Source organism: Arvicanthis niloticus, chromosome 5, assembly GCF_011762505.2.
Source record: "Arvicanthis niloticus isolate mArvNil1 chromosome 5, mArvNil1.pat.X, whole genome shotgun sequence".
Lineage (NCBI taxonomy): Eukaryota > Metazoa > Chordata > Mammalia > Rodentia > Muridae > Arvicanthis > Arvicanthis niloticus.
In genome coordinates, this window is record NC_047662.1 from 39,215,609 (window position 1) to 39,238,708 (window position 23,100).

The 23,100-nt window shown below is 43.5% G+C and overlaps 1 protein-coding gene across 5 annotated transcripts in view; it reads right to left on the bottom strand.

The window, feature by feature from the left end:
* The window catches only part of LOC117709061 (AGBL carboxypeptidase 4), a 959,025-nt gene that overhangs the window by 22,037 nt on the left and 913,888 nt on the right, over positions 1 to 23,100 (bottom strand). For 2 of the 5 annotated variants that reach the window (XM_076934446.1, XM_034503159.2), the window contains 2 exons: positions 8,613 to 8,746; positions 6,202 to 6,586 (listed from right to left, as the gene is read on the bottom strand). In XM_076934446.1, the coding sequence (XP_076790561.1) occupies positions 6,202 to 6,586; positions 8,613 to 8,746 (519 nt within the window). Of the gene's footprint in view, positions 1 to 6,201; positions 6,587 to 8,612; positions 8,817 to 14,136; positions 14,156 to 23,100 lie in introns of those variants that run through there. The other 3 variants (XM_076934448.1, XM_076934449.1, XM_076934450.1) reach the window with 3 other exon arrangements.

A 23,100-nucleotide genomic window follows, 5' to 3' on the forward strand; every position in this document is an offset into this window, starting at 1 on the left:
GCAGAGTTCTATGTGGCGATGTCTGAAGAAACTGATGGGACTTGTGATCTCTGAGACGGGTGATGGGATCCGAGATTGATGAGGACCCATCAGTGAACAGGCAACTGGAGGTAAGGTAGAATTCCACTCAAGAAAATGGAGACAGGGGGACATTTCTAAAACTAGAGGTCACATAGTTGTGAACTTAATGACTTTAAGATGTACTCTAAAGCTTAGACTAGGAAGAGATCAGCAGAAGGCATGAAGGGTTAACCAAAGATTAAAATGTTCCCTGCCATCTCTGTGTTGTGTTGTAGGAAGAACAGCTGGGAGGTGCTAGGCGCTGTGTACACTGTCTCGTGTCATCCCTGAATGGCCCTACAGGTCAATGTAGGAGTTATGGAACAATGTCATGCTTGGGTATGGCAGACATCTTCACTGCAACTGTTTATTTAATCATCTTAGCCATATTGGTTGGGCCTTTCAGTGACTTTGTTTTGTAGACAAGGAAAGTAAAACTGAGGAAGTAATTTGTTCAAAGCAACTGAAGGAGATTACCAATGAACTAGCACTCAAAACCCCAGAAGTTGTGACCCCAGGGCTCATGCAGATTTTAAATCACTACGTGGGTTCTTTGCCTTGTATAGCAGGCTTAAAGAGTCCCATCTCACAGAGGAGAAAACAGACTCAGAAGGGTTAACAACTCCTTTGCTTCAAGTCACACAGGTAAAAAATTACGAATAGTGAGATTCAAGCCTAAGTAGATTCAAGCCTAAGTAATATCTCTTGCCAAAGGCCAGGCTGCCTCCAGTACACGGGAAGTCAGCAGGAAGCATCCGGCTGACATTAGCTGTCTTTTTCAAGGCAGCATCAGAGACCTGGGTGTACAGAAGCCAGCTCAGACCACAAAGGATTTTAAAGATCAAAGCTGGTATTTTAACAGATCTTGGACAGAATACAAGGCATAAACTCAGAGGGTTAGAGTGGTGTTAGCAATCCAGCTCTGAAGAGCCAAGACAGATACGCAGGCCAGCCAGCATGGCTTCTTCTTCAAACATTTCAGCCTGCTTATGATCCAGCCAACAGGGACATTATCTCTTCCTTTCACATGCTCTTCTTTCAAATGGAGATATTATCCTTACCTGGGCTTGCAATAAGGCTATTGGAATAGTCCAATGGGATAAAAATGTCAAGGTGCTTTGAAACCTGTAAAGTGCCCATCACATGTAAATTACTGTTATTATTCTTATTATCTCCCCCTCAGCTGGTCAGAATTCATCATCTGTGCCTACATTCCTTGACAAAATATACACAAAATCTGAAATCACTATCCGCCTCCCTCCTGCAATTAAAGTGCCAATTTTATTCCAACTGGTGTCAGGTTGTATCCATATTTGTGGCCCCCAGAGTTGTGAGCATCCTCAAGGCAAGGACACATCTATTCCTTTTCATGTGCCTTGGAGTTCTTTAGACAAGTACCTGAACTTATGTTATTTGGTTCACACCAAAATGAATGACTAAACTTTGTTTTTTATTTTTTTTTCTTTCTACCTATTAAGAGCAGGGACTCGGGATGGTGAGATGGCTGAGCCAAGCCTTGGGTTCAATCCCTGACTCCCACCACATATACAGATACACACAGATAAACACACACACACCAAGTAAATAAAAATGTAATTAAAAAGTTTAAGAACAGGGCTATTAGCTGAGGAGAAGCCATGAAACACCCTTTGCTCCACTCTTACACAGGTGCTCCTTATGCACTTCGTCCCAACCGCTCTGCTTCACCTCATCTCCTTTGTCTTCCTGGACACTGTCACCTCCTGGTATGAATCCCTAACCCACTAGCTTGCAGATGTTCTTCACAAAGGTCTTTGTCTCCTTCATCTCTAGGTTTCGAGTATCTATCCCTGACTTGGCAAAAAATACAATCTCAATAAACATTTGTTGACGAAGAAAGAATAAATGAATGAATGAACCCATAAATCAGCATGTGTTTTATAAGCAGTAATTCCCTTATGCTTTAGAATCCTCAGCATTGATTCTCTGCAGGGGAGTTGAGACTGCCAAGTACTGAACACTGAATGTGCTGGACATACAGCCTTCTTGTTTAATCTTGACACTGTAACAAATACTGAAATAAATGACCTTGGGGTGGGGGCAGTGTGTGGCTATGTCTTGTCAGAAAGGGTTGTTTTCCTGGCTAAGATCATAGACAAGGAACAGAGGGTCCTTAATAAAGGATGGTGAAGGCACACCCATATTGGTAACAAAAAAGTCAGAGTGCTAAAGAGAAGAGCTCTAGAGAGACATGCAAGACCAGTGTGGTTCTGCTTCTTCACTAGCAAAATGAGGACAGCCTCCTATCTCTTGTCAGTTCTTATGGAGCTCCAGGATTCCACCCTATAGAGAGTCCTTCCCATCAGTCACAGCTGCCCCTTCCAGAAAATGAATGGAAGAACAAGGGAGAGTGACTATACAATGACTAAGTGAATCACCCAGCCATGCCTCTGACACCAACTGCTGCCATCCTGCTGTCCCCGGGCCCTTCAGTGTGTGCCTCCTACCTCCATGAGCTACCCTATTACAACCCCTGGCTCCCAAGGACTCTGATCTCCATGCCTGGAGTTGTCATGAGCTGTGAGCCACAGGAGGCCAAGCTGTTGCTTTCCAGATTGCTCATCTACCCCTAGGCTACCCGGAGGAGTCAGCAGTGATTTTCTCATGCACAGAGAAACCCTCTTAAAACAGGTCTCATGGTCTACTGGCCAACCTGGTTCTGGTTACCTGTATAAATGAGAGGTCTAGGTGATCCAGCACCCAGTGTGGACAAAGACCTTTGAGCTGAGATCCTAGGGGAGGAGGGCTGGTGAGCCTTGCAAGAGCAAGGAAGCAGCCAGGACCCCATCCAAGACAAGCCTTGGAGGGCATGTTGAACCAGCAATCATCTCTCCCTTTCTGGATCTTCTCTACCCTGCTTCTCCTTAGTTTTTCCAGAGTCAGGGGATGGGAAGGATTGCTCAAAATGCAAGTCCCTCCCTCACAACTGGTTATTCTTCATTTTAATTTCATGTTGACACATTTACCTCCAACTCCACCCTCTACCCACCTCCCAATGTTTTTACTTTCTTTGTATCTCCCCTAGTAGGTAGACTTGGAAAGTATTCAGTGGTGTTGAATGAAGAAATAAGTAGACATCTATAACACATTTTATCTCCTAATGTCAAACATAATGAGAAGCAGTGAAGTTGGCAAACCTGCCCGATCTCACAGGGCCAATTTCTGACTGGGGGAGCCACCTGTAAATTCCAAAACAGACCCTATCTTAGCTTCTTTTCCCAAATGATATGAAAAAGAGTAACTGCAGTACCTGAGCATCAACAGCATCCCAGACACTACACTGTGTGTTCCAGAGCTGTAAGGGGGCCGACATCAGGTTGACTTTAAGTAGTGGAATATTGAGGCTCAGAGTTTTGTTGGTTGACTAAGCTACACCTCATTCTTCACACCCAATTAACCTTGCCTTCATTAAAACTCACTTTTCAAGCCTACTAATGTCTTTCTGCTTCTGCTTTTCTTTAGTCAATCTTCCAAAAATAGATGTCTTATATCTGCTGTCCCACAGCCCTCTGTGCTTAGGAGATCCTCAAGGGAAGAAGGCAAAGTATACATGCACGCATATGTATATGTGCACATGTGGGTGTGTGCATTTGTGTTATGTATGTGTATGTTCTGTGTATATGTTTGTGTGTGCATGTATATATGCATATAAGTATGCATGTGTACATATGAATGTATGTGTGTGCATGTGTGTATGTATGTGCAAATATGTGTGTGTACATGTGTGAGTGTTCAAAATGTATGTGACCGTTATTCATCATAGGCACAATGCCTGACATAGAAGTAGACCAGTAAGTATTGCTAAGGGGAACCAGGAAATGAGGAAAGAAGTTAGAAAGGGAGGAAAAACAAAGGAAATGAAAGAACTTTTCAAAGACAGAGTTAGAAAGTAGAGAAACTGGACTTCAAATCCAGGCCTGTGTATATATCCACAAAATATACAGCCTTATACAGGCAGAGACCCTTTGATTATTAAAGACTGTGTGATTTGTGTTAGCATCAATCATCACACGTTAATGAATGGAGTTTAAATGTCCCTAGATGGAGGAAGATGTGTGTGATTTCCAGGAAGTCTGCTGCCCTCAGAGTACAGGGCTCTGTGTGTAGCTATGGCAAAAGCCTCATCCATATTTGTGGCTGTCTCCCATATCACTGTGACAGCAACAGTGACACACCAGAGAAGAGATGGCCGCTGGGCATCATGATGACATACATTTAAGTCCTGCAAGATGAGAAAGCCTGACAAGGTCAGATACCTAGTACAGTCAGGGTTAGGTTTGACTGTCAAGTGTTTTATGATGAAAAGGGGCACCTGTCTACACAACACAACTTTTTACTGCCCAAGGTCAGGGTGGATTCTGGAGTCTAAACTCAGTTCAGGACCATGCAAAACAGATCATATCCCCCAGGAGCTGAAAAATTGGTGTGGAGACATTGTGCAGTTGGCGTGCTTCCCCATCCTTCTAAAGAAGTTCACAAAAGGCCTGCCACAATCAAAGCAAAAGCCCTTCCTTGGAAAATCAGGAAACACTGAAAAATCAGTTCTGTCTCCTGGGTCCACCTGCACTACAGCACCAGCACTGCCTTCATAAATTCTCACATGTATGGATCCTCACTGACATTTCATACCTTGTGAATCTGAAAATCACATCTAACTTGTAGTACCACAGTGAACATCAACTATGATTTGGGACCCAAGCCAAGGTGAAGGCAGGGCTGGGGAGTGGGAACACTTCTAGGGCATTAGCTACAGTGACACGTGGTGTGAGTTGGAGGCTTGTATCTCTGGTAATCCCTACCCTGCTTGCTCCCCTGTGTCTAGGACAGAAAGAAAGGGCCCTGGCTGACCTACTGAGACATCACCATGAAGACACACTTAAGAAGCAAAAGGCACCTGCAAATAGAAAGGGGATATTATGAGAGCATGCTTGTCTGCACGAATCTAAGAAAGGACTCTGCACATAACATATGTATCTAGATAATGGAGACGTTCCTTCTGTGGTGAAGTATTTGGCTTAAATTTGGGGGACGGGACCCATGTCTCTAACCTAGTTTACTCCCTCTTTTGAGCCAAATGCCTTGATGCAGAGGCCATGGAGGCTGTAAATATGTGGCATAGCAACCTTTTCAGTATTGACTGGCCACACTTCACACTGCTAGAGTCTTACACTCTGCGGGAGGTTTTTTTGTCTGCTGTTTCCTCAGTCTCTTGCCTTTTAGAATCCATTCATTCCAACCTTGACACCACTTCAGATGAGAAAACCTAAAGGCCAGGGTGGTTCTCCTATGAGCTAACCAAAGGAATTTTATTTATCTTTGTACTAATCCCCACATTCCTCCAATGCACAAAAGCTTTCTTGATTGTTTTGTTTCAAAGTGGAATTGAACCCTGGACTCTGCACATGCAGAGAATACACTACTGCCGAGCTACACACAGCTCCCAGTCCTTAAAAGCATTTTAATGCTTCTCATTCTTACCAAAACAAGCCCTGACTACCCAAGATGGTAGTTTTCAGCATCCTTATCATCTGCCCTCCACACCTGCAGGAGCATTCTTAACATGCCCTAGGTATTTCTCATAGTCATGAGTGCTATCCTTGAATTCCTTAGGTGCCTGGATACAGTGCCCCTTTTGTGCCCAGGCCTTTCCGTATTCCCCACAAATATCTGTGCATGCTCTCAACTTTGATGTCATGTTAGCAGGATCCCTCTTTTGTCACTTTCTAGCTCAGAGGACAGTATGTGTTTCAGATCCTATCCAGTTTTCTCTACTGTCCTGAGTTCTCTTTGGAGGGCTACTCTAAGTCCCTCAGCTACCTCTTGCTGAATGGGCAGTAGCAAGCATTCTATCCACTCATTTTCTTTGACCCATGCTCCCCAGTGTTCTTAACACAGTGTGGCCAATGTTGCATCTATGATCTCCTATCATATACAGAGAGGAGAGTGACTCCTGCTTGGGGTAACTGCTGAGCAAAGTCTCTGTTCTCCCCTAACCTCAAGGGCACTTGGCCTGCTTCTCCCCTTTATCCTGCTGGAAGGGGAGCCTCAGGAAGGTGCCCCTCCCACTGTGAGTCGTGGTAAGTGGCCTGCCTGGGCACTCACCGCTGCCAAGCCGCAGGAGTAGCACATCTTGGAGTCTCCTGTTGAGGTCTCGGAGCTCCTTCATTTCAGACACCAATGCCCCGTACTCCTTGAGCTTCTTGGCCTGCTGTACGAGCTGCCTCCGAGTCCGCTCCAGCTCCTGCTGGAGGTGGCGCATCTCTTCTTGTTGCTGCTGGTAGTTTCGCAGCAGCTCCTCATACAGAGCCCGGGGCACGACGGCATCCTCCAGACTGTCCATGTCCTCTGTGCCCGGTGAGGCCTCCACAAAGACCTCTTCTGGACAAGTGCTGTGGCCCAGGCTCAGGCCGTTCTGTCTCTCTAGCCGGGCCACCACTGCCTCGATACTCTTGTGAGCCGCTTCACTAGGCTTCCGCCCCTCCGGTCTCTGTGTAGGACAACGAGAATCAGTTCAGGCAAGGGCAGCTGGGACTTTCTTGGACTGCAGCTCAATATTTCCCCAGACAATCCTAGAATCACAGAACCACAGAACGTCAGTGCTTGGAGAAACCTGTTATAGACACAGTCAAAGCCCTTCACTTTGCAAATGGGGAAACAGGACCAGAGTGTTCTGGGCAAAAGCCACAAAGAGCTGATGGCAGAGACAGGGCACTGGTTGTTATGCTAATACTTTTTCCATCTGGCACTCAGATGCACATATCAGGACCACTTTTCTATGTGTCCCAGCCCTCCATAGCCTCCGTGGCACCTGGACAGTCATTTGCTTATGGGATGACCAGTGTGGATTTTCAAAGAATTGGGAAACAATCTGGCCTGCCCAAGGCATTTCTGAGGAATCACACTCAAGAACATACATATGCATGGAATTTATCTTGTAACCTTTTTAAGGCTGCTTCAGTTTGGAAGGACGTCAAAATCCAAACCCACTCTAATCTAGGGCAGTACATATGTCTTGTTTTCTCTGGTTCTCTTCTGCCTACTCACTCAGGACTGGTAGTTGGCAGAAGCATGACAAATGTTTACTCAACTGAAAGCTTCAAAGAATGCTAGCTAGCATTGGGGTGCTTTCAGTTTTCTTCATGTTGCAGGTAAGCAAGCAGAGCCCTAGAAAGGGGAGGAACCACTCTCAGGGTCCCAAGCATGGGGAGTGACATGCCATGGAGCGAGAAGCAGAATCAAAGCCCATGTGTGAGCCAGAGTTCCTGCTCTCACAGCTGCCAGCCTCTGCCTCAGCTGGACAGCAGAGAAAGGAAGGTTCATCCAGGAGACTGGCAGCTCAGCTGTCTGAGGCAATTTCAACTTAAGTGTACAAAGCACCCATGGAGGGTGGCAGAGCTGCAGAAGTGGCTGAGTCTTGACCTAGGGTTTAAGGGACACGAGCTTTCCCAGAGGCACAATAGATGATACAGACAACCAGAGTACACAAGATTCTGCAAAATTTAACCAGCCAGGTTTGACTCAATATTCCAGTTTCAGAAAATTGAAGGTAATAAAAATGAGGTAAACTCATGACTTAAGATTGAGTAACACTGCAAAGTTCTGGTAATTTTATCTGCTGAGATAAAAAAGAGAGGAATGTATCTGCTAAAACGTAATGATCATCTTAAACATGTATTCAAATCACTATGCTGTGAGAACCCTGAAGACAGGGAACACATGTGGCTGTGCTCCATGACTCCAGGGGCCAGCACTGGACCAGAGCCACACCAGGGGATGGATGCCATGCAGTGGATTGACCCCATCTTTTGGACTAAACCTTGAGGGATGTTCTTGACCTGTGTCCCAAATGAGAGTACAAAGCAGAAGGTACCTTTCTTCTCTTCCCTCTTCCTTTCTCTAGGATACTCACAGAACAGGATTAGTGGGTAGAGAGCTAGACCACTGAACAATATTTCCAGCAGTTTGTTTGTTTGTTTGTTTGTTTTCAAATAGTGAGAGCCCAGCTGGAGCATATAACAAGGAAATGCAACCTCATGAAGAGATTTTCGTCCAACCCAGCATCCCAGATGCTCCCAGTGAATTTTACCAACATCTTTTCCCAGTGGGTCCACCCTCAGCAATTTGGGACAATATGATAGTGACTAGCTCTAAACTGCTACTCAAGACCAACAGCTCCTTAATGTCCATGTAATTCAGCTGTGACCTCTCCAGAGCTGTGTGCCAGGGAAAAGCACATTGTTCTAAATCTCCAACAGTCCTGACACTGCACACTCTGCCAATGGGACTGTGCCTGGTTGTTCAATGTAAATGAGGAGTCTCTGAAAAGTAGGCTACAGGGAAAACATTCTTGCTGTTAAGCATCTTCCATTCCCCCAAAACAAACAAAACAAAGCTCGTGGCTGATAACACCAGGAGACATTTATATGGGGAAGGAGGCCAGTCTGGAATTCTTTAGCCCTGGGAAATATGGAGTCCCTCCAATGAATGTCTAAGAAAAGCAAAGATTTTGTTACCTTGATGTGTCTAAGCTGTAAATCTTCTTCCCCATAGTCTTTAACCTCCCCATCATCTTCTACATGACTGAGAGAAAGTTTGGGGATCTTTATTTTCTTCTGCATCACACTGTTCTCAAGGTCAGATTTGTCTTCTAAAATGCATATCAAGAGAACAAGGTTGATCATGAATCAAAATGCTCAAAAAGTCCAAAACTTCAAATTCTAGAAAATAAATGAGGCCAAACCAGTTAAAAGGGAAAAGCAAACACACCCAAGGACTACTCTATCCTACACAGAAAGCTCCTAAAGTCAGCATACAGCATCAATGGTGTATGCTAATGTACCACCATACAAAGTACTAAAACAGCACCAGATGAATTGCATAGGGGTTTCTGCATATCCATCTAAAAGATTGCCTTTTATGGAATTCTAGAATCCTGGAGCTGGAATAATCCATAGACTGTCATCTGGTGTGGTGGTTTGAATAAGAATGGCTCCCATAGGCTCATGTGTGTATACTTGGTCTCCAGGGGTAGAATTGTTTGGGAAGGATTAGGAGAGTGGCTTGCTGGAGGAGATGGTAGGAGAGTGGTAGCTGGGGGTTGGATTTGCAGTTTTGAAAATCTATGACATTCCCAGTTAGCTTTTCTGCCTGCAGAGAGAATATAAGCTTTGAGCTTGGTTGCCTTGGTCATGGTATTTTGTCATGGCCATAAAAAAGTAACTAACATATCTGGTCTGGACTTAATTGGCATGTGAATTTCTCAATACTCTAGCCCAAGTATCTCCTCAAGAAAACTTGATTCATGTGGCTCAGTAATCAAAAGGCACAAGAAGAATGGCAACTCTTCTTGAAATTAAGCCAAAGCTGTAAGGGCAGAGAGCTTTCCAGCCCCACATAGATAGGCTGAAGAAAGGTAGGTACGTTAGCTCCTCAATACTACAGATGGACCTTGGTAAGCAGTCGTCCAAGTGTCACTTCACAGATGAGAGAACCCGAATCCAGGCAATGGCAGAGGTTTGTCCAAAGTGTGAGTCTGAGGAAGAGCCGGAATGGGAAATGCCTCTGGTGTCTTGCCTTGTGTTTCTGTGTGCTCATATCATGTAATGAAGAGTCCCACACAAATACAAACATGTTATTTCTCCTCATTTTCTCATTGTTTAACCTAACCTCACAGAATCTGAAAGAGTTTTGTTTCTGTAAAGGATTCAAAATGGACTTTGCAAATGAGCTGTCTCTTACTGTAGAAGGCAGAAGTTCAAATAGGAAGGTTCTAGGGGTGGAAATTTGATCCTACTCAGAGAATGGACCTTAGTGTAATGTAGTTTGTATTCTGGGACAGAATTGAGACTCTGGGAATTCTTACTTCTTATATTTTCCAAAGCTTCCCAGTTGGTATCTTAAATGCATTCTCTTGTTTGCTACCCACGTGGCAGGTGGCCAGGAGTGGGTTATATATAATCTCCATTGGATACACACACACACACACACACACACACAAAGAGTGAGAAAGGGGGTACAGAGAGAGCTCATATGTACGTATGTGCAAGTATTAATCGTGCCCTCATGTCTCTCCCAGGCCAGGTTTCTCTCTTTATAACTTGTTAGTAAGACTGAGAAGGATGCTTCTAAACCAGTATCTATTCCAGTATGTATTCAATTGCTAGCTTCTCAAATCCAGCCCCAGCTGGTCCAAGATGGGACTCAGATTATCACAAAGTTCTGAGTAAGTGAGCTTCCGTTCCTCATGACAAGAGGAAGAGATGTGCAGAGCCTCGGGCTAGCTGAGAGTTCAGGCCTCTATGACACAGCTGCAGGGAGAGAACAAGGGTTCAGAGTACTCTTTAAACTGTATCTGGAACACTGGACACTCTGTGAGTGGGATATTATGCTTTCTATTACTGGTGTGACTGAATCATTTTTCCCATATGCAGAAGGTGGATAAATATTAAATTAAAAAAAAAAAAGAAAGAAAGAAATGACAGGTAAACAATGAAGTACAAAAAAAAAAAAAAAAAAAAAAAAAAAAAAAAAAAAAAAAAACCCAAAAAACCAACCAAACCAAACCAAAAAAAAAAAAAAAAAGCCCAGGAAGAAGTGGTCTTAGTTACCAACACCCTGCTGGGAAAAGGCCCTCTGGCTAGGTCAAGACTCATCCATGCTTCTGTTTTCACAAGAATAACCTGTTCTTGTCCTTTTTGTACCTATAAAACCCATCCAGCGGGTTAGGCATGAACAGCAGAGGGGATCTGGGTGTTTCTAAGAGAACAATATCTTTCTTCCTACAAATCAGCACCGACTCTTTCTAAGGCAAAAAGCGTGTTAAAACGTAAAACCTCAAGAGAGTGCTTCAAATGAAATTATCTTCCCATGGGGTGTTTAAGCAATATACACAGTGGGGAGGAAAAAAGGGAGGGGAGAAGACAAGGAGATAGGTAGTGAAGAGATGGGTGGGGAAGCAGACACACACACACACACACACACACACACACACACACAGAGCACACAAAGAGAATGAACAAGACAGAAGGGGCAGTGAGGGCCCAAGATCAGATGGGAGTATATAAAAGGACTTCTTCCTGATCCAGTCTTCAGTGTGACAAACTTAAGGATAAAGTGTGAGATGCCACCAAATGGGAAGGAACAAGCTGTGCTTTCTCTTCCTGAGCTGGAACATGATGTTGGTGCCGAGTTGGTATGGGAGGAAACAGTCATTCAGGCCTACAGATTTGTAAGGATGAGAAATGGTCCTCAGATTTCCTCATTCAACCATTTCAAAAGGTAGTAAGGAAAATTAGGTTACTTCAGGAAAGACTGCACCTTTGAATCAAGCAAGCAGACCCAAGGACAAATGAGGAACAAAAGATGGGGTCTACATCTTGGACATCTCACTATTATAGAAGGTCACAAAGGTTAGTGTTATGGCATGAAGACATGAGAGAACTCCCATTGTGTAATTCAGGCCCAGACTTTTTCTCCAGTATGTTAGCTGAATTTTTTTTGAGAATTACACTCTGCAAAACTGAGTGTGGTTCCTTGAGACAGATACATGAACAATCAGATGGGGATACAAGATAAAAGCTCATGAGAAGGTAAGTCAAGATCTCTAGTCCAACTTGAATTTAGGATTTCATAAGCAAGAGAGATCTTTCTGGCCTGTAACAAGTCTGGATAAGTTGCTTTTTTTTTTTCTGAGCCCATTTTCTCATCTGTAAACTAAAGTAAACGATTCCTTTTCACATTGCCATGATGTGAAGACAATCAATTCTGTATGTTCAGAACCTGAGGAGAATACACAGTATGAGCAACTTGATGCGTGTAATAGTATGCGCATTAAAGGACAGGAGACCGTGGACCTCAGCTCCAGCCAGACCACTGTGAATACACCTGATCTTGTCTAATTCAGGGACATAAGCAAGGTTCAGCCTGGTTAGTACTTGGATGGGAGAACATGGAAGAGTAAAAGCTGTAACAGAAAAGATGGGGTAAGGTGTTTTTGCACTGATCTAAAAGGTGACAGGCAAGAAAGGGGAGAGGTGAGGAAGAAAAACAAAGCAGTTAAAACTAGAGAATGAGTGGTGTTCAATGCCAAGTTAAGAAGAGATGAGGAGTAGTTTGCAACTGTAGAAAGAATTAGGAGTCACATGATCTAAACCCAGCTCTACAGTGTGAGAAGTCAGGTGAGCCCTCATTTCATTACTGGTCACTATGTTGTTGTTGTTGCTGCTGCTGTTGCTGTTGTAATGAGGCTATACCATTTACCAAAGGTGGAGACCAAATCAGCTTGAAAAGCACACCCTGAAGACAACAGAACCCTACGTTAGTTGAGGCCTGAGTCTTGCTTGCCTCATGAGCTGGAGACCTGCCTAACTGTCTGGCTTGGGATGGGTGACAGACAGGAGTGTTCTTCACTTGATGATAAGGATGACTGGAGGCCCCACCCCAAGACACACCCAGGCTCCCTGGTCTTCCATGCCTTCCTTCTTCCTTGTGTGTTTCACAAAGTCTGTTCAGCCTCCGCTCATCAATTCCTTCTTCCTCTGAGGTCTCATTCCACATGCTGCATTCATTATACTCTATTATTTTAGTGTGCTCTAATTGCCTGCTTAGTGGCTATCCTGCCACCTGAGTAACCCCAAATCATAGAAGTAGCTATACAATAGAGACTCATCAAACAAGAATGCTTAATATAATAAAATAATAAAAATAATAATAATAATAATAATAATAATAATAATAATAATAATAATGCAGCTATGCCAGTAAGCACACACATGAATACTCAGCATCCTCAATCATTGGGTAACTGTGAATCAAAATTATAATATTCCATTTATGCTAAGGATGTCTACAAACGGGGGGGGGGCGGGGAAGGTGTGTGCGTGGTGTGTGGTAGGGGGTGCTAATAAGTGTCAGGATGATTTGGAGAAACTGGTGTAATGTAGAAGGAGACAGCCACTGTAGAAACAGTTTAATAGTTGCTCAAATAGTTAAACACAGAATTATCATATGACAAAGCAACTGCATTTCTAGATGTACACTAAAGAAAATGAAAGTATGTCTACCTAGGAATGTATACATCAATGTTCACTGAAACAATATTCATAATAGCCCAAAAGCTAAAACAACACAAATATCAATCAACTTGTGGACGGATGACATACAGTGTACATACAGTAGAGTAGTACTAATCAGCCATAAAATCTGCACACTAGGTGATGGTACAATACGGATGAATCTTTAAAAATATTGCACTAAGCGAAGAAATTCAGACATAAAAGTCATGTACTTTATAATTCTGTTATTATTACCATGAGTCATTCAGAAAAGGAAAAGTCAGAAGCAATAAATAAATCGGAGGTTACCAAAGGTGGGGATAACTGACTAATAGGATTGATAATGATTAAGGGTGGGGGAGCTGGGGGATTAGAAAAATATTCTAGAATTATATAGTGGTGCTGGGGACAGAACATACCAAGAAACACTGAATTTCATATATGTTAAAAATAGTTTAAATAGAACTGGAGAGATGACACTAGTCAAAAGCTGCTCTTCTAAAGGATCTGGGTTGGGTCTCCAGCATACACACATTTGCTCACAACTGTATGCAACTCCAGTTCAAAGCTCTCTTCTGGCTTCTTCAGGCTCATGCATGCCCACTGTACACATACAGACATGTAGGCAAAAGTCTCATACACATAAAAGAAAAGCAAATAAATCTTCAAAACAATGAAAATGGTACATTTTGTGTTGATTAAAAACATAAAACAAAATAAAACACTTTAATTTAAAAATATGATCCTGGACATGGTGGTACATACTTGGCAGGAAGATTTTGAATTCAATGTCAGCCTGGGTTTCAGACTTGCTTGAATTCCAAAACAAGACTTAAAAACACAGAAACAATGTAGAATGTCTACATATAACACAGATAGACAACACTTCACAACAACTCTGCAAAGAAGCATTATTTGCTACTTCTTTTGCTTTTCAAAAAAAAAAAAAAAATCTCAGACATATAAAACCCCTCCCTAAACTCACCTAGCAGCCAAGGCGTACAGCCAGGATGCGATACCGATCTTCTGTCCCACAAGCTAAATTGCATCATCTCTCAGTACATGCACAGAACACACAGAAATCATGGTGACTCAGTGGTGAATGGTTGGATGACAGTGATGGTACCGATAAGGGTATCCCTACTTCCTGGCCTGATCTGAGAGCAGGAAACTGCATTACTCCCACTTCCCTGGCAGTCTGTCTGTAGGAGTCTGTATAAAGCAACAATCATTGCCAAGGGCAGCATAAAGAGGTGTTATCCAGGTCATGAGCCTAGGCAGAGCAGTCCACACAGCTCTGAAGTGACAGGAGTTCACAGAAGGGGCAGAAGCACATAATACCACAAAGCTCATACCCTCCTAAAGCGGGGCCTTCGCTGCCTCCATCACTGGGCAAGGGGAGCCTGACACTGCTCTGAGAGCCAATCAGCACCTGGCTCTGCTCTGTTTTTCTTTAATCTCCTCTTTCATTCATGCTCCCTGGATGAAGGTTATGAAGACCTGAAGTCTAAGTCCATGTTTTCCTATAGGCAGTGAATACATACTGAGCCCATGTGCATCTGAACACTAAGCAGGGTGGTCTTTAGTTTAGAGGCCTTAAACCCCAGTATGTACCAAGAAGAATCTCAACCAGAATGTAAGGCCTGACTTCCCTGGAGGTGAAAGTTCAAAGAAGGCTCTCCGAGCCTTCTTCATCTTACTTCTGGGTTGAAGGTAGATATACACCATTCTTATGTCACCCAGAGATGACTCAATATAGTGTTACCACAAAAAGAAGAGGGCAAGGTTAACTATAAAAAAAAAAAAAAAAAAAAAAAAAAACCAAACAACAACAAAACAAAAAAACAAAAAAACAGCCCAAGCATTTGAATCAGTTGGTTTGGTCCTGGGCCAGAATTCTGACTGCTACATATTATGTGAGGAAACTAAGGCAAGCTCCTTAACTTTCCCAGGCCTCCAAAGAAATAAAATGCTCTTTAAGGTGATGGTGTGCATAAAGCACCGGGCTTCGTGAATGTCCTTGCCACAGATGTTCAGTAAATAGCCACCCTTGTGGGGTATGTGTTTGGCTTCTGGTCTCAAGGCAAAGAGAGCCAGTGCAAGTACCTGACACAGACTGAGACGTGATGAAAGAGATGATTTACAAAGATTTATGTGGCAGTGCCAAGCAAGATGGATGGGGTATGAGATGAGCCCCGACACAGGGTGACAAGAAGCTATAACTCTTGACTGGTCACATGAATGAAGGTGAACGGTGGTGTGGGTCATCTCAGACAGCAAATATTTCACATGGCATTTTAATGTGACTTTGGAATATGATTTTGGCTTTGATTTCCAGGAAAGCAAAGAAGAAACTAGCAAGTGACTCAGAAGGATGGAGACAGAGACAGCTCTTGGTTACCCTGCCTCCCCAACTGTTCCAACCTCAGAGGCAAGCTACTGCATACAGAAGTATGCTTCCTTGAAAGAGACACCTCTCTCTCACTATCTTGACTTTGTGATTTTGGTCTCTGGGGTAGGAATACAGCCCCAGCCGGAGCATTTCCTACCCTCTCCTACTTCTATGATGTCAGCCACTGATTTTACACTTTCAACAAATCCTGAACAAACACCTAATGTGTGCCAATTCCATTGCCAGATCCTTTACATCATTACATCTAATCCATGGTGGGGGTTTTCCTAAGACCTAGGTGACAGCTGGGGTTTCACTCCCAGCTCTTTGACACTTGGGCCCTGTTGCTATCACCTAGCTGTACCTACTGAAACAAGAAAAAAAAATTAGCTTTAGCAACTGAACTGAAAAAAATATATACACTAGTGAGTATATTGATAAAACGTCTGAGGTACTTGCCTTTCTCCCCAGACTGTGTCTACACCTTAGGTAACATCTCCGATGAGTTCCCAGCCTGAGATACATACTGCATAAACCCTTGCACTTCCAAAGTTCATTAAGGCCTCCCAGAGCTTGCTACCTCTGTCTGTGTCTCTGTCTCTCTCCCTCTGTAGTTAAAAAAATATGTCCATTAAAATAAAAACAAAATTTGTTATTTGTCATTAACGGTGGCATGGTATAAAGAAAATGCTGTTTTTGAAGTAACAGACAGGTTAACAGGAAGCCATGGTCAAATCTGTCCTCAGATGTGAAGAAAGGACCTGCAATATCTAGTTGTTGGCCATGCGGTGGGGGTGGGGGAGGCTGCTCTGCTTCCCACTTAAATAGCAGGATGCTGGGTATTTAAAATAATCCAAAGCCAGCAAACTGAGGTGGGTGCGGGTTTGCCAGTTAGAATGAAATGCTAAATTTTAGAAGGCCAAACATGAAATGTTTAACAGAGGTTTTGTCTTGTTTTATAAATATATATGTGCAAGTTTCAAGTTTTTCATTTGCACAAAAGGAAACCTTGTGCAGTCTTGTGTTTGCATTAAAAACATGCCACAGAAAAGACAAGCACACTACATTCTCTGGCCTCTGATGTTTATTTTTATAAAACCCAAAGAAATAGAATTCTCAAGTTTCAAGGATTTTATCCAACCAAGAAAACAACAACAACAAAAAAGGGTACCCTGCTGCAGAGTAGTAAAGGCAAGCAGGGGGTGCTGGACTGAGGCCTTGTTCTCACAGGTTCCCTGGGTGACCTTAACTTCCTTTCAGTAGAACACTGAATTGGAAACCCTCAACAGGTTTTTCAGTGTCCTAGGTCCCTTTCTAATCTGGGCAGGGAAAGAACACAACAGATCACCTCTAAGTAGGGAGGCACCTAGGGGGAGAAGAAACTGCCAGTTGGTGGGTCTTCTTGTTCAGGTGCTCACCTTCTTGCTGGCCCTGGGGCATAGACACAAACAGAAATACCACTCTGCCAGGTCATTTGTCTAGCTGCCCTTATGTGTTTTACCAGAAGTGTTGCTAGGGTAATGAATGGCCCCAGAATAGAGTCACAGGTCAAGACACAGGAAAATGGTAAGCGCTCAATGCTTAGGTCAAGTTCCCAGAGGACTTAAAACATAGTTAAGTCTCAAACTTAACATGCATTTCTTCCTTTGAACACTCCTTTCCACAAAGTGTAATGTGTGTGACTCAGCTGGCTGTTCTTCAACAGTTAGCCTCTATAGAAGCTCCTGACAGCTGTCAATATTAAGAAGTCTCTACTGTATACCAGACACTTGTTCGTGTTTCTTTAATAGTAACACAGTGGCAAGTGAGTGATCACTAGTTTCTGTGTTTCAGACAAGTACCTGACTCTCAGAGGAGTCAAGGATTTCTCTGCACAGTTTGAACCCACATTATCTTCACAATACATTTTCTTTGAGTCTCACGCTTCTTCCTCAGTACTTAAGGAGGTGACTTTCAGGTTCACTAACCTTCCTCTACCCTAAGACAAGCTTCCTTTCTAAAATATACCTGGACTTCTTGCCACTCCCATGACAGGGCACTCAGCCCCACCCCTGAGGTGCTTACCATAATGCCTCTGCTCTCTATTTCTAGTTTATTGTTCACAATGAGCTCTTGAATTCCACCCCGTCACCAATTCTACTTCTGGGATCCCCTGAAACAAACCTGGTCCTTCCTCTAAAGTATAAAACTCAGAAACCAAAAAAGTACAAAAATAACATTCCATGCAAATCTTCTGTGCTTGTATATTTAGCTTTCCTGTCGTCTGTCTCACCAAGGAGCTCTGGGTAGAAGCAGTTGCTGTGTACTTAAATGAAACAAAAGCCAGCTAAGACCTGCAGTGCTAAGATCTCTCTCTTCATTTGGTTTCCTAGGACTCCCCTTATCCCTTGATTCTGAGTCTATCTCTGCCCATTCCTTCCTAGTCACCTTTTATGGTTTGTCTCTTCAAAAACTCTTCTGAGGAGTTCCGTCCTTACATGCTTCTCTCCTTCTTCCTTCACCCAGTGTGACATCGGTCCTTTGATAGCTAGTAACTTCAGAATCAGAATCTTTAGCCCAGCGTACTCTTCTGAACTTGGGCTACCTTCTCTCCTAGCTCACTCTCCTACATGTTCAGTGGTGTCCTGAGTCAACAGACCTCACACAAAACTCATCAACTCCCCTTCCAACCAGCTACTCTTACAGAGTGTCCTCTGAGGAAGAAAGGTCCAGGTCACCATCATCACCTCACAGAGCATCACAACAGGGAGTTTCATTATTTTGCTTTCTTCTTGTTATTTTTTTCTGTGTGTAAGCACATGCATGAGTACATGTGTGTGTGTGAGAGAGAATCGAGACAGAGAGAGATAGACAGAGACAGACGGGGAGAGAGACAGAGAGAGAGATAGACAGAGAGAGAGAAAGAGAGAGAAGGAGGGGAGAAGGTCTTTCTGCACAAGTAGTCTAGGCTGGCCTTACATTTGTGAACCTGCCTCAGCACCTTCAGGGATGCCATCCCAGTCTTGACTCACCATACTTCACTCTATGCTTTCATAATACATCTCAGATACATCACGACCATCACTTTAGTTTGGATCTCAGATTTTGTGATCTAACTCATACTTCCTATGGGTCTAATCTACATGGGAGGATACAGTTCACTGTCTGGAACCTACAGCACTTACCGAATAGAAATTTGAGTAGCTTCCTCAAGCTCTATCTAGACAGGATGTGTGCATGGTAGCTAGGAGCTGGTGGTTCCTGAGAAACTTTGGTCAGACATTATCAGCACCTGTTTCTCCTGCATTACCTCCCAGTATTCAACAGGACCACCTTGAACTAACTCAGAACTTGCAGAACTTACATGGACCAAAGAACGTTTCCTTGTGTTCTATGATTTTTCTGATAACAAGGGGACACACAGCTTCGGTGTCTAAGGAGCTTGGACAAAAGCACACAGGAAAAATATGTCCTTCCTAGAGAAAAGACCTCAGCGTGAACGCTACTTTTTTTTTTTTTTTTTTTTTTTTAGATATTTTTAAATGTAAAAATTAATGTGCTCTTGAATAACAACATATAATCTTTCTCTCTCTCTCTCTCTCTCTCTCTCTCTCTCTCTCTCTCTCTCTCTCTCTCTCATACTCATAGACACTAAACAACACAAATAAAAAACAAAAGCTTCAACTTGCCTGGGATTCTCTCCTTTCAGCCTACAAACCAGGACCCTGAAGCACTCTTCAGCGCATATTATTTAGTTGCAACAAATATGTGGATCTTGAATACTAAAGCTCACATCAGATTCAACCTTCAATGATTAACATTCCAGTAGAATCTGTAACAGATGACAGCAAGCAATTCCCAATCTTTGCTCCAGTGTGTATCAGCAGAACATGTCAAAACCTAAGTTAAAAGTTTTCACTCGCATAAAAAAAAAAAAAAAAAAGCAATCCTTTGCTTGGCAGTCTCCCATTGATGACATGCAACAATCTCTGCATGTGAAATTGGCTAGTCCCCCACTTCTCTGCTAACTTTGTAGAAGTTCCAAAGCATCTCTGGAGCAAGTGATCTATTTGGACTGACAGTGCCAAGCTGGGACCTGAGCCCTGAATGAGCTAAAATTACCAAAGTGAGAAGAACGTGGCTTTGGGAGTTATTTCCCCCAAGTGTGGGGTTTCTTTTAGTCAAGGGAGTGATAAAGAATGTTGACTTTTTCCAGATGAATAAAGTTGAATGAAACCTCAAAATCCCATTTCAGGTTTCTGTTCTAAAAACAAAACCAAATTTGTAGCTTAGAGGTTCATGTCTCCTCTACCGCCTCTCTTACAACAACAACAACAACATGATAAAACATTTTCCCTTCAGAGTGTGTGAGAGCAATACAACCTGGCCCAAGTGGATGTACTGCCCTGGACTTCAGGTCCCTGCACTGGCAAAGTTCACAGTCTGGCAGGAACACACTCACTAACCAAAACAGTCTTAAAATGCAACAAGTCAAAAGTGGGGAGCAAGCACAGTGCAGAGTCCTGAGGAGGAATAGTCTCCCTTGGGGTGGAGGCAAGACAATGCCTTTAAGGCTGGGTGTTCCCAGTGTACTTTGTCCATTCTCTCTCACAGCTGGACAACAATGGGCCCCACGTCTGTTTTCTCCAAAGGAAGGTAAACCCTGATTAGATAGAGGGCTCAAGTCAGACAAAGATTAATCCACTGTGGCTGGCTTGAGGGGTGTGTGTTCACAGAATAGCAAGACATACATCAAGTCCAGGGTAGGGACAAGCAGGGTAGGGGGTTGGAGAGCTGAGTCTGGAAAAGTAAAGTGGGCCTGGGGCTGGCCTAAAGGCCAAAAAGCTCAAGTTTTAGTAAGCAGGCCGTGGGGAGCTATAGAGGGTTCTAAGGAGAGAAGTTGATTGATAAGACAGTGGTTTAGATCATTCTGAATGCAATTGACAGTGGATTGGAGACTAGGTGATCAATTAGTAGGCTGCTGCATGGGTTTAGATGAGTAAGAGCCTAGACAAGACTGAAAACAGCCCGTGTTTGTAGATCTGGAAAGGAAACACTTCAAACCCTCCTAGAATTGGTCTCTTCTCTGTGCTCCCTGGGGCCTGGCTTCTACCTCTGCTTAGCATTTTCCACACACTCCCTGAGGGCAGTGTTTATTTCTCCTTCATTGCTCAGTCCTCTCCACAGAAACCCCATGTGCCCGGCCCTAAAAGGACTGTCTTCCCTGGAAAGTGCCATCATTGTGATCCCGGAGCCTTGGACTCGGCATTGGTGTAGCCACACATTACTGCATTGTGTCTGGTCTATAAGAAACAATAAGGACACACTTGACCACAAAGAGAATTTAGGGCAGTTGAACAGTAATTACACAGTATAGGTGCCCAGGAAAATGACAGCATTGCAAAGCTGTAAAAGCCTGTAGGAACCAGTTTAGAGTCTCTAAACCCCATAAGCAGGCTAGATTGCAATTAGACAATTGTGAGGTCGTTGGAGGGGAAGTTCTCAATTTCACAGCCTGCGTGGCAAATAAATGCAAGTAAGAAGAGACCACAGCTCACAGGAGAGTCGATGGTTGAATCATTCTGTTTCTTTATAAGGGACAGGAGCTCCTGTGAGAGGGTTCAACAGGTAGATGACAAGTGCAAGTGTGGGTAAGTTTGTGATCCCTGTACAAAGGAGGTTGGTCAGGTGACAGGGGAAGACCAGAATGGCTCTGAATACTCAGGACTGACTCTGTCCTCTGGCTGGAAAACTTGCCTTGGACTACGCACTTCATTGACATCCTCCCTCTCCTTTCAATCCTTTCTCACCAGCTGTGCTGGCTCATCAGCCACCTTACAAAGGAGAAGGCAAGCAGGGCTGGCACTAGAAGATCTGCGCTGCCACTCTGGCTTTGCTATTTATTTGTATGTGGCTGCAGGGAGGTCTCTGAGCCACATACAAATAAATAGTTCTCATCTATATATAAAATAAAAACAAGAATCATGATAGTATCTATCAGTGGGTGAGCAGGTACATAGAAGACTGTCACTAAAGAGTGGGGAGGGGACTTTGGTTTTTGTTGTTGTTGTTGTTGTTTTGTTTTGTTTTTTGCTAAAGTTGGAGTCGAAGTTTGGTACAAAGGAAGCCATGCACTAGAGTTTGATACACTGAAGCCATGGCATAAGCTACCGCAGATGGCAAAGTACAAACTGCCATAGCAGCTGGCTGGGCATTTCCTGGGTTTATGAAAAGGGACACTTTGAGGCAGCTACAATGGTTGGCTTGGGCAGATACAAGGTAATGGTAACATATATCATGGAAAGCCATAAAGCAGTTCTAAGGCTTCCTCTGGAACTGTGCTACTGAGGTCACAACTAATTAACCAGGAGCAGTGCACAGACACAAAGCCACCTCTGCCTACTGCTTGAGGAACTAATTCCCCAAATTTGGTGGTACAGCACAACTCTCCTTCCATGGACTGCAAGATCGTAAGAGCCCATGGGATCCAGTTTTGAATCCCTAAGTCCCACAAGAAGGCTGATTGTGGTTAGACAACAGAAAGGTCTTTGCAGGGGTCAGATGAGTTTTCAAGTGAAGTCACTTCAAGCAAGTCTCAAAGCCACCAAGCTCAACATACAAGGGGGAGTGGTTCCAGGATAGATGAATTCCAGGATTCACACCAGCCCTTCCAATCAGGTCTGCACCAAGAGCAACAGTTCCAATTTATAAATTTACCAGCTTACTGGAATTCAAAATGAAACCTAGCCAACTTCAAGTTGCCATAGTCCTCACACCTCCCTGCCACGCACCCAATCTCTGTGAGTTCGAGGCTAGCCTGGTCTACAGAGTTTTTGGACAGCCAGGTCTACACAGAGAAACCCTGTCTTAAAAAGAAAGACAAACAAACAAACAAAAACTGGAGATAAGAAGAAGCACTTTTTAAATCCTTATGCTGAAACTGGTACCATACATCTCTGCATCCACTCTGCTGAGTTTCTGGAAGCTCATATCCCTAAGTTTCATATGTATGTACATATGTACGTATGTATATATTTTAATAACCCACTGCAACTTGTATTGATTTTACAATAAAAGCCCGTGTAGGCTGCCACCTGTCTAACTAGCCTCCCTGTACTTCTTGAAGAGAACCATGTGTCTACACTTTCCGAAGGAATGGAGAAACAAATGCCTGAGTGGATAGACAGCTAGACCAACAATCTCTAAACGAGGCTTTACCACTGACTCCCGACACCCATCCTAGCCGCTCTCCCGGATACCCATGAGTCAGATCATCAAGCAGCCTGCTCTTTTTGTAGCAAACAGTTAACATTCCATCTAGTTAACATTTCCTCAGGCTTAGCCTCTTGCTGAATAAGTTCCTAATTCCTTCCTAGATAATTAAAGGAAAGCACGCAAACAAAATAAAACCTAACCAGCCACAAAGAGTTCCATTCTAAACCTAGCCCCTCTTGCTCATTCTTTTCCTGGACCAGAGTGTCTGGTGGTGAGTGGACTTACAGCCCTGTGCCCCAAGGGCCTGTCTGGGAGGAGATAAGTACTCAGCCTTTCAAAAACAGGACCCTGTGGTGCTCATCT